Here is a 12,471-nt window from a genome sequence, read left to right on the forward strand (position 1 = left end):
GTTGTAGTAGTAGTATTGTAGTAGTAGCTGTAATCTTAGTAGTAGCAGTAGTATTAATAGCAGTAGTAGTAGTAGTAGTATTGTAGTAGTAGCTGTAGTATTAGTAGTAGTATAGTAGCAGTAGTAGTAGTAGTAGTAGTAGTAGTAGCAGCAGCAGCAGCAGCATTAGTAAGATAAGTAGTTAATCGGAAAAACAATGTTTTGGTAGCAGCAGACTGGCCAGGGGGCGGGGCTTACGCATTAGGGGCGCGGCCGAGCGCTTCATCACTTCCTGGGTGTGGTTCTGGGCTAGCTCCGCCCCACACACCAGGCTGTCGGCCGCCCGCTCGAAGTTGAGCAGGATGTTGGCCAGCGGCCCGCTGAGCAGCAGCAGCAGGACGAAGGAAACCAGCACCATCCTGCCCCTGACTGAAGACCGGCAGGGAGGAGTCAGACAGACAGGGGGCGGAGTCAGACGGACAGGGGGCGGAGTCAGATAGAGAGGGACGGGGTTTGACGGGGGGCGGAGTCAGACAGACAGTGGGGCGGAGTCAGACAGACAGGCAGAAGTGACCACTTACCATAATGAATCACAGGGTTTTATTTGATCATAACTGAGAACAGCTTAGTAGTATTACGAATGTTCATTTATTCATACAATAGTGGTAGTACTATGCTAATAGTAATAGTATCATTTTTTCTATGACTATTATAATTATTACTATTTTTACTATTATCTACGTAGTAATGTTATCATTATAATTACAATTTGTAGTAGTGGGATCAGTAGTAGTACTAGTAGTAGTTATACTAGTAGTACTAGTAGTACTGGTAATAGATGATAGTAAAGTCCCTGACCTGAGAGTAGCGTGGGTAGCATTAGCATCACGTTAGCCCGGGTGCTAGCAGACAGCCCCATGGAGAAGGAGGCTAGCAGCGCTATGGCGGCGGTGCTGTAGACACAGAACCACAGCGCCCCCCCCTGGAGGAGGAGGGCGGCGCAGCCGTAGAGCGACGCCAGGAGGAGCCCGCACAGGAACCCCCCCACGCTGAGCCCTGCCTCCGCCAGCTGACCTTTGACCTGTCGCTTCGGCTTTGACCCCCGCGTCCTCCGACTGAGGGGAAGATAAAATACCTTTGAGGAGACTGGGAGGAGACTCTTTATTTTACTCTAGTGTATTTTACACTAAGATGTAGTGAGATAAACTCTGAATCTGATTCTGAGTCACAGAGAGCCCAAAAGGAGTTCAAGTTAAGTCTGGTTTTATTTGTGTTTTTCTAACTGTCTGATAGGGCTTCATGCACCTCATACAACACTATACTACTCTATTTATAACACTCACTAACCCTGAGCTAGGACAAAGGACAAGGAACCAATCAGAGAGGAGAGACAGAACGAGGGAGGGATGAGAGAGAAGAGGCAGAATCACGGAGTGATGAGAGAGGAGAGACAAAATGATGGAGTGATGAGAGAGGAGAGACAGAATGATGGAGTGATGAGAGAGGAGAGACAGAACGAGGGAGGGATGAGAGAGGAGAGACAGAATGATGGAGTGATGAGAGAGGAGAGACAGAATGATGGAGTGATGAGAGAGGAGAGACAGAATGATGGAGGGATGAGAGAGGAGAGACAGAATGAGGGAGAGAGGAGAGAGGAGAGACAGAATGATGGAGTGATGAGAGAGGAGAGACAGAATGAGGGAGGGATGAGAGAGGAGAGACAGAATGAGGGAGGGATGAGAGAGGAGAGACAGAATGAGGGAGGGATGAGAGAGGAGAGACAGAATGATGGAGGGATGAGAGAGGAGAGACAGAATGAGGGAGAGAGGAGAGGCAGAGTGATGAAGGGATGAGAGAGGAGATACAGAATGAGGGAGGGATGAGAGAGGAGAGAGAGACAGAATGATGGAGTGATGTCAGTTAACTCACCTGATTGACACACAGGGTGAATCCATCTCTTCCAGCTGAGGGGTGGCTGGTGTTCCTCCTGAATCTCTCGTCTCCGTTGGTTCTCTTGTGTTGAACCGGCGCGCTGGCGTTCAGTTGGACCTCCTCCAGGTCTGACGTTCTGGGTCTCTCTCTCGCTCTGCAGAACCGGCTCACACCGGCCGCCCCATTGTGATGTCATCGAGGGTTCCAGCAGATGTGGGATGAGGTCATCGCTTAGCCTCTGTGATGTCATCGGTCATTCCATGTCCCTCGGTTGTGATGTCACAAGCGGAGACCGATGAGACAGAATCCCACAGATACGGGTTTAAACTGGTTCTGACTGGACCCAGAGTGGTTCTCAGAGGAGAAGGAGACTGTACGATGGGAGAGATGGCGGTTAAAACACCCCACACCAGTAAGACATTTTATCGTCTTTATTACTGATGCTTATTACTCTGCTGTTGGTTTAGGTAAACATTGTTTGCCTCATAGCATAATTGAAATTGTTAGTCTCATATTCTAAGTTATATTTTTAGCCTCATAGCATAATTGATATCGTTAGCCTCATAGCATCATTTATCTTATTAGCCTCATAGCATAATTGCGTAAGTCTTGTTTTGCCGAATTGTGATATCTAACCAAACTGTACTCTGCTGATTCACTGTGCCGCAGTGGCTATAAGCAGATCAGAGTGCCTTTACCTTCAAGAATAATTATCTGCTTCAGTTATCTTTTTGGACTCAGACACTTTTGACGCTAATTACAAGATGAACCTTAAAATATGACTTGGGGAATTATGCTATGCGGATATGATGTATTTATATGTCGTTTTTTGTTTTGTGACTGTCCCACCAGTATAACAACCGTCTTTACCTCCTCTCGTCTTTGCCTACTTACTGTAACATCTTCCATGACCCTCCCAACTCCCCAGCTCTACAGCGGATTGGTCGGTTCGCCCTGCCTGCCACCGTCTATGATTCCCTCTTCAGCCAATCAGAGGGTCCCCCTTGGGTGGGCCTCCTGCTTAGGGCTTTGTTTGGAGCTGTCAGTGGAGCAGGTGACTGTCACTCTCAGTAAACATTTCAACCAGAGTCAACCCCTTAAAACAAAGTTCTTAGGTTGTAAATATCAGATTCGAGGCAGTGTGCTGCCATCTAGGGGGAGGACGGTATTTACCTACATGTACATGTTCATGTGTACAACAGGTGTTGTGTGATTGGTTGTGTGTCCAGGTCTGTTCCTAGGCCTGATCTACAACCTCCCCATGACCTTTCACCCCAGGCTGACAGCGGGCTGTTTCTTCATAGGTCAGCAGATGTTGAAAGGCCCATTGCTTAGCTCAAGTTACATTGTTTTGGACACAAAGACAAAATGTGAGATTTATGACCTAATCTAGCCTAAAATATCCAGATCAAGACTACCTTACATCGTCGTTTGTGTGTATGTGTGTGTGTGTGTGTGTGTGTGTGTGTGTGTGTGTGTGTGTGTGTGTGTGTGTGTGTGTGTGTGTGTGTGTGGGTGTGCGTGCATGTGTATGTGTGTGTGTGTGTGTGTGTGGGTGGGTGCGTGCGTGCAGCTCTGTGTGTTGTGGGCGGAGTCTTCTCCTCCTCCTTCAGGGCGTCGGTCCTGATGATGTTTCCCAGCATGCTCGGCTCCAGGGGGCGGAGCTACCTCCTGGTGTACACCCTGTCTGCGCTCTACAGCGGTGAGAGACAGAGAGCCTTGGCTTGGATTTACATTTACAATTTTAGTTCAAATATGCAAGAAACTTGTCATGAATGACAGAAACAAAAACAAGGCTCTATTTTCCCTTTTGAAAAGGAGTGGGAAGAGGTACATACCTATGTGACCCCCCAGGGCCGGGGTTCTCCTCTTGGGTCATTAACCCCCGCTCTGATGTGACCCCCCAGGGCCGAGCTCCCCCTCTGGGGTCATTGACCCCCGCTCTGATGTGACCCCCCAGGGCCGGGGTTCTCCTCTGGGGTCATTGACCCCCGCTCTGATGTGACCCCCAGGGCCGGGGTTCTCCTCTGGGGTCATTGACCCCCGCTCTGATGTGACCCCCAGGGCCGGGGTTCTCCTCTTGGGTCATTAACCCCCGCTCTGATGTGACCCCCCCAGGGCCGGGGTTCTCCTCTTGGGTCATTAACCCACGCTCTGATGTGACCCCCCCAGGGCCGGGGTTCTCCTCTTGGGTCATTAACCCCCACTCTGATGCGACCCCCCCAGGGCCGGGGTTCTCCTCTGGGGTCATTGACCCCCGCTCTGATGTGACCCCCCAGGGCCGCTGTGGAACATCCAGAGCAACGTGCAGAGCGTGGCCCTCTCTCTGGGCTGCAACCTGGACCTCCAGATGAACCACAGCCGACTGCTCTGGAGGACCACCGTGGAGCCCCTCATCGCCCTGAGCCAGCAGGTCATGGTGAGGGGGGGGGGGGAGAGGGAGGGAGGGAGGGAGGGAGGGGGGGAGAGGGAGGGAGGGTGGGAGGGGGGGAGAGGGAGGGAGGGAGGGAGGGAGGGAGGGAGGGGGGGAGGGAGGGAGGGTGGGAGGGAGGGAGAGGGAGGGAGGGAGGGAGGGAGGGTGGGAGGGAGGGAGAGGGAGGGAGGGAGGGAGGGAGGGTGGGAGGGAGGGAGGGAGAGGGAGGGAGGGAGGGTGGGAGGGAGGGAGCGGGGGCACGGTGACAGGGACGGGGGGAAGGAGGGAGAGAAGGAGGGAAAGAGCGGAGAGCAGGTGGAGGGAGGGAGGGAGGGAGGGAGGGAGGGAGGGAGGGAGGGAGGGAGGGAGTGAGGGTAGGAGGGAGGGAGGGAGGGAGGGAGGGAGGGAGGGAGGGAGGGAGGGAGTGATGGTAGGAGGGAGGGAGGGAGGGAGGGAGGGAGGGAGGGAGGGAGGGAGGGAGGGAGGGAGTGATGGTAGGAGGGAGGAATAGTGAGCGAGGGATAGGGAGGGATGGAAGGAGGGAGGGAGGGAGGTAGTGATGGTAGGAGGGAGGGAGGGAGGGAGGGAGGGAGGGAGGGAGGGAGGGAGGGAGGGAGGTAGTGATGGAAGGAGGGAGGGAGGGAGGGAGGGAGGGAGGGAGGGAGGGAGGTAGTGATGGAAGGAGGGAGGGAGGGAGGGAGGGAGGGAGGAAGGGAGGGAGGGAGGGAGGTAGTGATGGAAGGAGGGAGGGAGGGAGGGAGGGAGGGAGGGAGGGAGGGAGGGAGGGAGGGAGGGAGGGAGGGAGGGAGGGCAGGAGGGAGGGAGGGAGGGCGGGAGGGAGAGAGGGAGGGAGGGAGGGAGGGAGGGAGGGAGGCAGGGAGGGAGGGAGGGAGGGAGAGAGGCAGGGAGGGAGGGAGGGAGGGAGGCAGGCAGGCAGGGAGAGAGGGTGATTGGAGGCGTCTCTCTGAGTGATGGTGAGGGAGCTGTTGTGTGGGGGCCCAGGAGGAGCAGGGGGGCTTCCAGGAGGAGGCTCTGGACGTCAGCAGGGCGTTCCAGCAGATCAGAGACGAGGTCATCGCCCAGTACGGCTACGACCGCTTCAGCCCCAACCGCAGCAGCTCCACCCAGGACCAGTTCACCAGCAAGACCCGCCTGCAGTGTGACAGTGGGTCGAGGACGCACTGGGATGACAGTACTGACAGTACCACAGTACTGACACAGTACCACAGTACTGACACAGTACTGACACAGTACTGACACAGTACTGACAGTACCACAGTACTGACACAGTACTGACATGATACCACAGTACTGCCACAGTACTGACATGGTACCACAGTACTGACACAGTACTGACATGATACCACAGTACTGACACAGTACTGACAGTACCACAGTACTGACACAGTACTGACATGATACCACAGTACTGACACAGTACTGACATGATACCACAGTACTGACATGATACCACAGTACTGACAGTACCACAGTACTGACACAGTACTGACATGATACCACAGTACTGACATGATACCACAGTACTGACACAGTACTGACATGATACCACAGTACTGACACAGAACTGACATGATACCACAGTACTATACCACAGTACTGACATGATACCACAGTACTATACCACAGTACTGACACAGTACCACAGTACTATACCACAGCACTGACACAGTACCACAGTACTATACCACAGCACTACACAGTGCTAACACAGTAGCACAGCACTACACAGTGCTAACACAATAGCACAGCACTACACAGTGCTAACACAGTAGCACTACACAGTGCTAACATAGTAGCACTACACAGTGCTAACACAGTAGCACAGCACTACACATTGCTAACACAATAGCACAGCACTACACAGTGCTAACACAGTAGCACTACACAGTGCTAACACAGTAGCACAGCACTACACAGTGCTAACACAGTACCCCAGCACTACACAGTGCTAACACAGCAGCACAGCACTACACAGTGCTAACACAGTACCACAGCACTACACAGTGCTAACACAGTAGCACAGCGCTAAACAGTGCTAACACAGTACCACAGCACTACACAGTGCTAACGCTGTAGCACAGCACTACACAGTGCTAACACAGTAGCACTGGCTACACAGCGCCGCACTGTCAAGACCTCACCCTTCAGGTGGTGTGGTGACCTCTGTCCTTCGGGTGGCGACCTTTGAGCATTGGGGTGATGACCTCTGACCTCTGACCCCGCCTCTGTTCCAGGCGTGGTGGAGCAGGCGACCGGGCGGTGTCGGGACTGGTTCAGCAGGAAGTGGACCGACTGCGTGGAGACCGTCTCCGTCCCCGTCATCAGCGACATCCTGTGTGTGTCCATGAAGTTCCACTTCCTGTGTGACGTCATGAGAGGTAAACGACGGCACAACATGGCCGAACGACCCCACGTAACCATAGAAACCACTGGGATGTCACTCCTAAGGCCAGGTCATTATATTAGTTTGTCATCTCTGGATCACAAACCGCTGCTGTGGACCCCCCCCCCCCCCCAGTGATGACCCCGTGGTTCACCCCCCCCCCCCAGTGATGACCCTGTGGTTCCCTCCCCCCCCCCAGTGATGACCCCCCCCAGTGATGACCTCTCTCCCCCCCCCCCCAGTGATGACCTCTCTCTCCCCCCCCCCCCTCAGTGATGACCCCTCTCTCCCCCCCCCCCCCAGTGATGACCCCGTGGTGCCGGGAGCAGGTCCCCGTGGAGGGGAACTTTGGGCAGACCTTCGATCAACTCAACCGCTCCATGGACCGGCTGGCCACCGAGTTCAGCACCAGCCTGGTCCTGGAGGTAGGGCGGTCCTGGGGGGGTCTGGAGGTGGACCGGGTCCTGGGGGGTCTGGAGGTGGACCTGAGGGGGGGCTGGGGCCTGGGGTTTATTGGGTGGAGGGGTTCGGGTCTGGTGGGTTCTGGTCCTGATGGGTTCTGGTCCTGTAGGGTTCTGGTCCTGATGGTCTCGCTCTGGGTGGGTTCTGGTCCTGATGGTCTCGCTCTGGGTGGGTTCTGGTCCTGATGGTCTCGCTGTGGGTGGGTTCTGGTCCTGATGGTCTCGCTGTGGGTGGGTTCTGGTCCTGATGGTTCTGGTCCTGATGGTCTCGCTCTGGGTGGGTTCTGGTCCTGATGGTTCTGGTCCTGATGGTCTCGCTCTGGGTGGGTTCTGGTCCTGATGGTCTCGCTGTGGGTGGGTTCTGGTCCTGATGGTTCTGGTCCTGATGGTCTCGCTCTGGGTGGGTTCTGGTCCTGATGGTCTCGCTCTGGGTGGGTTCTGGTCCTGATGGTTCTGGTCCTGATGGTCTCGCTCTGGGTGGGTTCTGGTCCTGATGGTCTCGCTGTGGGTGGGTTCTGGTCCTGATGGTCTCGCTCTGGGTGGGTTCTGGTCCTGATGGTTCTGGTCCTGATGGTCTCGCTCTGGGTGGGTTCTGGTCCTGATGGTTCTGGTCCTGATGGTCTCGCTGTGGGTGGGTTCTGGTCCTGATGGTCTCGCTCTGGGTGGGTTCTGGTCCTGATGGTTCTGGTCCTGATGGTCTCGCTCTGGGTGGGTTCTGGTCCTGATGGTCTCGCTCTGGGTGGGTTCTGGTCCTGATGGTTCTGGTCCTGATGGTCTCGCTCTGGGTGGGTTCTGGTCCTTATGGTCTCGCTCTGGGTGGGTTCTGGTCCTGATGGTCTCGCTGTGGGTGGGTTCTGGTCCTGATGGTTCTGGTCCTGATGGTCTCGCTCTGGGTGGGTTCTGGTCCTGATGGTCTCGCTGTGGGTGGGTTCTGGTCCTGATGGTCTCACTGTGGGTGGGTTCTCAGCAGGAGGAGCAGCAGGTTCTTCTGGGAGACTTCCAGGACGTCTTCCAGGCGGAGCTGGCCTCCTCCTTCCAGAAGGTCCAGGACCTCAGCTCCAGGGTTCTCGACACGCTCCAGGTCCTCCTCTCCCTCACCTTCATCTTCATCTTCACAGGGTAGGCTGGTGCTCATGCTAATGCTAGTGTGTGTTTTCGATCGTTTAGTAATGTCTGCTCTGTGTTTCGGTTAATGTCTGCTCTGTGTTTCCTGGTCGTTGGTTAATGTCTGCTCTGTGTTTCGGTTAATGTCTGCTCTGTGTTTCCTGGTCGTTGGTTAATGTCTGCTCTGTGTTTCCTGGTCGCTGGTTAATGTCTGCTCTGTGTTTCCTGGTCGTTGGTTAATGTCTGCTCTGTGTTTCGGTTAATGTCTGCTCTGTGTTTCCTGGTCGTTGGTTAAAGTCTGCTCTGTGTTTCCTGGTCGTTGGTTAATGTCTGCTCTGTGTTTCCTGGTCGTTGGTTAATGGCTGCTCCGTGTTTCCTGGTCGTTGGTTAATGTCTGCTCTGTGTTTCCTGGTCGTTGGTTAATGTCTGCTCTGTGTTTCGGTTAATGTCTGCTCTGTGTTTCCTGGTCGTTGGTTAAAGTCTGCTCTGTGTTTCCTGGTCGTTGGTTAATGTCTGCTCTGTGTTTCCTGGTCGTTGGTTAATGGCTGCTCCGTGTTTCCTGGTCGTTGGTTAATGTCTGCTCTGTGTTTCCTGGTCGTTGGTTAATGTCTGCTCTGTGTTTCGGTTAATGTCTGCTCTGTGTTTCCTGGTCGTTGGTTAATGTCTGCTCTGTGTTTCCTGGTCGTTGGTTAATGTCTGCTCTGTGTTTCCTGGTCGTTGGTTAATGTCTGCTCTGTGTTTCCTGGTCGTCGGTTAATGTCTGCTCTGTGTTTCCTGGTCGTCGGTTAATGTCTGCTCTGTGTTTCCTGGTCGTTGGTTAATGTCTGCTCTGTGTTTCCTGGTCGTTGGTTAATGTCTGCTCTGTGTTTCCTGGTCGTCGGTTAATGTCTGCTCTGTGTTTCCTGGTCGTCGGTTAATGTCTGCTCTGTGTTTCCTGGTCGTTGGTTAATGTCTGCTCTGTGTTTCCTGGTCGTTGGTTAATGTCTGCTCTGTGTTTCCTGGTCGTCGGTTAATGTCTGCTCTGTGTTTCCTGGTCGTCGGTTAATGTCTGCTCTGTGTTTCCTGGTCGTTGGTTAATGTCTGCTCTGTGTTTCCTGGTCGTTGGTTAATGTCTGCTCTGTGTTTCCTGGTCGTTGGTTAATGTCTGCTCTGTGTCCCCAGGGCCTTTGGTTATGTCCATAAGTACAGGAGGGACATCTTCTTTGACAACGTCTACGTCACAACGTACTTCAGGCAGATCGAAGCCCGGAGGAAGACAGCTGTAATACTGACACTCTTCAAAGTTTGAACTCCAAACATCATCCTTAAATACAACATAGGCCTACAATGCATTCATTGAAGCCATTCTAATTCGGTGTTTGTGTGCGTGAATGCATGCCTGCGCACTTGCTTGCATGTGCCCATGTGTGTATTTGTGTGTGTGTGTATGCGTGTGTGTGTGTGTGTGTATGTGTGCTTGTGTGTTTGAGTAGGATAAGCCCTTCCTGTTGCCTCTGAACAGAGCAGAACGGACTCAGCTCATCAACCCCTGGAGTCCGCTCATACACCCCCGTGAACTGGAGGAGTTGGTACGACCCGGGACATTTCAGTTTAGAATTGGTTTATTTTGTGGGTTAAGCCCTTCATCTTTGAACATATCTTACTCACTCTGTCTACCTACCTGTGTGTGTGTGTGTGTGTGTGTGTGTGTGTGTGTGTGTGTGTGTGTGTGTGTGTGTGTGTGTGTGTGTGTGTGTGTGTGTGTGTGTGCCCGTCTGTCCGTCCGTCTGTCCGCCCACCCGCCCGCCCGCCCGTCCGTCCGTCCGTCCGCCCGCCCGCCCGCCCGCCCGCCCGTCCGTCCGTCCGTCCGTCCGTCCGCCCGCCCGTCCGTCCGCCCGTCCGTCCGTCCGTCCGTCCGTCCGTCCGTCCGTCCGTCCATCCGTCCGTCCGTCTGTGTGCAGTCCCTGTCCCTGCTCCAGGTGGGCTGTCTGGGAGTCCTGGTCAGTGTCCTGCTGGCCGTGGATCAGACCCTCAGCCGCATTCTGGACCTCCTCCATACACACACACACACTGAGTTCAACCTCACAGGTACACACACATACACTCACACACACACACACACACTCACACGCATACACACAGACGAACACACAAACACAAAGGCAAACACACACACACACACACACACACACACACACACACACACACACACACACACACACACACACACACACACATACGCTTGTTCACCATCCCTGCTGTGTGTGTGTGTGTGTGTGTGTGTGTGTGTGTGTGTGTGTGTGTGTGTGTGTGTGTGTGTGTGTGTGTGTGTGTGTGTGTTTCAGGCCACCATGACGTGGATATCCGTGTGGGCGGGGCCTCCATGATGGCCCGCCTCCTGAGGAAGACCATCTCAGCCTTCAACAGCTCCTCCCACCTGGACATGCACTCCTCCAACCAGGGTGGGTCAGGGTCAGGGTCAGTTCAGGGGTCAGGGTCAGGGGTCAGGGTCAGGGGTCAGAGTCAGGATCAGGGGTCAGGGTCAGGTCAGGGGTCAGGGGTCATCAGAACTCCCCGGCTGCCAGTTTAATGTCCTGTTCGACTAGAGTTCCACTTTCCTTAGTTATCCCTCCTCGATCTCTTTAGCTTCCACTTAATTTGTTCTTTCCTCCCTCCCTGCCTCTCTCCCTCCCTCCCTCTCCCCCCCTCCCCCCGGTCCAGACTGCCTGCCCCAGTCCACATCGCTGCAGGTCTCGGACTACGTGTGCACTATCGCTCCCGTCCTGCTGGGGGCGCTGATGTGCTGCCTGCAGGTCTACAGCAACCGGCTGCGGAGGGCCATCGCTGCCTTCTACTATCCGAAGGTCGCGACACACACACACACACACACGCACACGCACACGCACACGCACACGCGCACACGCACACGCACACGCACACACACAGTGGGGGGTGGGTGGGGGAGTGAGTGAGTGGGAATAACAACAGTAGTTCTAACTATCGTATTTGTCTCTCTATCCCAGTGGGACAAAAGGCGCGTCCTCTTCCTCTATAACTTCCACCTCCAGAACCGCGTCAGTTTCATGGCTCGCCGGCGCGCCCTGCTGGCCACCAGGGGGCGCCCTCACGCCGCGGTACGACCGCTCACCTCAAAGCCCTGTGTTGTCATAGGATTAACTTTGCCAAAGCAAATAGAATGTGCAAAATGAATGCGCTCAGATTAGAAACAATGCCGCATTGATGACGTGTGTGTTTCTGAATGTCTGCATGCGTGTGTTTGTGTTTGTCTACTTGTGTGTGTGTGTGAGTGTGTGTGTGTGTGTGTGTGTGTGTGTGTGTGTGTGTGTGTGTGTGTGTGTGTGTGTGTGTGTGTGTGTGTGTGTGTGTGTGTGTGTGTGTGTATGTGTGGGTGCGTCATTGTGTGTGTGTGTGTGTGTGTGTGTGTGTGTGTGTGTGTGTGTGTGTGTCTGCGTGTGTGTGTGTGTGTGTGTCTGCCTGTGTGTGTCTCTGTGTGTGTGTGTGTGTGTGTGTGTGTGTGTGTGTGTGTGTGTGTGTGTGTGTGTGTGTGTGTGTGTGTGTGTGTGTGTCTGCGTGTGTGTGTGTGTGTCTGCGTGTGTGTGTGTGTGTGTGTGTGTGTGTGTGTGTGTGTGTGTCCAGGGTCTCCCCAGGTGTGTTCAGGTGGTCCTGGGGCGACTGGGCTGCCGGTTGCCATGGCGCAGGTTGTCGAGGTGCTGTGTGTGTGAGGGGGGGTCGGGGGGTCAGGGGTCGGGGGCGTGCCCCTGGCCGGCCTGCGGAGCGACCTTCTGCGCCCCCTGCTGGGACCACCTGCAGCGCCTGTGTCCCTGCCGTCACCATGACGACACCCCCCCCCTTCTGAAGCAATAAAGGCCTGAGGCCTGAGGTGTGGTCGTACTCTGTGTGTGGAAGCTTTTGTGTGTGTACATTTTAGTGTGTGTGTGTGTGTGCGTGTGTGTATTTGTGCATGTGTGTGTGTGCGAATGTGTGTCTGTGTGTTTTTGTGTGTGTGCGTGTGCATGCATGTGTATGTGTGAGTGTTTGTGTTACTTTTTGTGCGTGTATGTGTATGCATGTGTATGAGTGTGTGTGTGTGTGTGTTTTTGTGTGTGTGTGTGTGTTTGTGTGTGACCGTATATTGGCCCGTGCTGGCTTGGGCTCAGTGGGATTATGTAACTGTTGCT

General features: G+C 54.4%; 2 protein-coding genes across 2 annotated transcripts in view; one reads left to right on the forward strand and one right to left on the reverse strand.

Annotated features, from left to right (window-relative positions):
• The window catches only part of dcst2 (DC-STAMP domain containing 2), an 11,046-nt gene extending 9,112 nt beyond the window's left edge, over positions 1 to 1,934 (reverse strand). The window contains exons 1-3 of the mRNA XM_056592304.1: positions 1,909 to 1,934; positions 838 to 1,094; positions 238 to 408 (exon numbers count right to left, since the gene is read on the reverse strand). Coding sequence (XP_056448279.1) covers positions 238 to 408; positions 838 to 1,094; positions 1,909 to 1,934 — 454 coding nt within the window. The remainder of the gene's footprint in view (positions 1 to 237; positions 409 to 837; positions 1,095 to 1,908) is intronic.
• Positions 1,935 to 2,289: 355 nt separating this feature from the next.
• On the forward strand, positions 2,290 to 12,157 carry dcst1 (DC-STAMP domain containing 1). Its single transcript, XM_056592305.1, has 16 exons — positions 2,290 to 2,323; positions 2,840 to 2,965; positions 3,141 to 3,215; positions 3,485 to 3,613; positions 4,191 to 4,330; positions 5,327 to 5,489; positions 6,580 to 6,723; positions 7,032 to 7,153; positions 8,157 to 8,308; positions 9,455 to 9,554; positions 9,766 to 9,861; positions 10,252 to 10,360; positions 10,618 to 10,734; positions 10,994 to 11,136; positions 11,296 to 11,406; positions 11,930 to 12,157. Exons 1-16 carry the CDS (start codon positions 2,290 to 2,292, stop codon positions 12,155 to 12,157), a joined length of 1,989 nt encoding a protein of 662 aa, XP_056448280.1.
• The last annotated feature ends 314 nt before the right edge of the window (positions 12,158 to 12,471 follow it).

Source organism: Gadus chalcogrammus, chromosome 6, assembly GCF_026213295.1.
Source record: "Gadus chalcogrammus isolate NIFS_2021 chromosome 6, NIFS_Gcha_1.0, whole genome shotgun sequence".
Classification (NCBI taxonomy): Eukaryota; Metazoa; Chordata; class Actinopteri; order Gadiformes; family Gadidae; genus Gadus; species Gadus chalcogrammus.

What these genes read in the sequence shown, in the direction of transcription:
- dcst1 (XM_056592305.1), top strand. Translation starts at nt 2,290, where the DNA reads ATGGGAGAGATGGCGGTTAAAACACCCCACACCA. An exon ending in GACCCGCCTGCAGTGTGACA is followed by an intron (nt 5,490 to 6,579) that starts GTGGGTCGAGGA and finishes CCTCTGTTCCAG; the next exon opens with GCGTGGTGGAGCAGGCGACC. An exon ending in CCTGTGTGACGTCATGAGAG is followed by an intron (nt 6,724 to 7,031) that starts GTAAACGACGGC and finishes CCCCCCCCCCAG; the next exon opens with TGATGACCCCGTGGTGCCGG.